The sequence below is a fragment of the Chrysochloris asiatica genome, unplaced genomic scaffold (genome assembly GCF_000296735.1).
Source record: "Chrysochloris asiatica unplaced genomic scaffold, ChrAsi1.0 scaffold00109, whole genome shotgun sequence".
In the NCBI taxonomy this organism is placed as follows: domain Eukaryota; kingdom Metazoa; phylum Chordata; class Mammalia; order Afrosoricida; family Chrysochloridae; genus Chrysochloris; species Chrysochloris asiatica.
The window spans coordinates 7,536,650-7,538,109 of NW_006408627.1; the positions used below are offsets into that span (position 1 = coordinate 7,536,650).

Consider the following 1,460-nt stretch of genomic DNA (forward strand, 5'->3'; position numbering starts at 1 on the left):
TTGAAAATACCATGGCTTGGGTCAGGTGCACCTTAGTCCTCAAGCTGACATCTTTGCTCTTCAACACTTAAAAAATATTTTGTGCAGCAGATTTGCCTAATGTAGTACATCGTTTGATCTCTTGACTGCTGCTTCCGTGAGTGTTGATAGTTGATTGAAGAAGAATGACGTCCTTGACAACACTATCTTATTTTATAACTGTTTCTTGTTTATGTTATTCATTTGTCTTGCATCCTTAAAAAAAGATGTTGTCTTCCAATATTAATTGCTCTTTCGTATTTATTTATTATACTCATCAAATGTCTTATAATTTATTCACTTAAGTATCTGGTTCCATTGCTAGACTAGGAGTTCTTTCAGGGGTGGAAATATGGATTAAATATGATAGTCAGCTACTGCATCAAGAAAGTTAGAAGCTATTATATCCAAAGTGAAGCCCTGGTGTGATGTTATAGGATAAGTTAAACCTGTATCAGATAATCTGCTTCTCCAATGATAACACAAGATAGACGGTTAAAAGCTCATATTATTAGGTCTTTTTACCACCTTTAATTCTTAAGAAAAGATCTTTTTACTTATTTATTAACAACTTTTATGATCCTTTACGTTCTATTCTGCTTTATTACAAAGAATACAGTATGTATTATGTAAAATAAACATTAGTTTTGGTTTGTAATACTGATAACTACGAAATATTTTTAATAAAGAACCAGTAGTTTTTATAATTTTTTTTAATTATAAAAAGATAATTGATTTGAGCGAAATTGTTATATACTGTCTTGTAAAAAAAGAATAATTGATGTGTATATCTTTTTTTCGAGCTTAAAGCAGAATGTTGGTCTTTGTTCTAAATTGCTTATGACCTTACATTACTGTTTACAGGTGGAAAAGGGATAGTAGTGGAAATAAAATTACCCACCCTGTTTCTGGAAGAAACATTTTACAGTTTGTTGCAATAAAAAGGAAGGACTGTGGAGAGTGGGCAATCCCTGGGGTAAGCATTAAAATTAAATCAGATTGATGTTCACTTTAGTTGCTTTATTTATTCCAAGGTTATTCTGTGTAGATTTTTTTAACTCCATTTTTACTCTCTTCCTTCCCACTTGAATGTAGTAATTCTCTTGAGTTTCATTGTTACAATGAATTATCTGTCAATAGCAGGTTTAGGATGATACAGTATTTTAGATTCTAAACCTAATTCTAAAACCCATAGAAAAGAACATGGATTTTGGAATCAGATCTTTTTTTGCCCTGGCCTTTCCATTTGTAGCTAGGTGATACTGAGTTCAGACCCTCATGCTTAAAATAAAGATAATCATCTCATAGGATTATTCAAAAAAATCATCTGCTACATAGGGTGTATGTTGTGTCCCTTGGTGGCACAAAGGATTAAGCTCTTGTCCTGGTGTGGCACTGTGGGTTAATGCGCTGGACTGCAAGGTCAATTTCAACCACAAGGT

The 1,460-nt window shown here is 32.6% G+C and overlaps 1 protein-coding gene across 1 annotated transcript in view; it reads left to right on the forward strand.

Annotated features, from left to right (window-relative positions):
* NUDT9 (nudix (nucleoside diphosphate linked moiety X)-type motif 9) overlaps positions 1–1,460 on the forward strand; it is a 32,964-nt gene that overhangs the window by 19,220 nt on the left and 12,284 nt on the right. The window contains exon 5 of the mRNA XM_006867772.1: positions 883–994. Within this exon, the coding sequence (XP_006867834.1) occupies positions 883–994 (112 nt within the window). The remainder of the gene's footprint in view (positions 1–882; positions 995–1,460) is intronic.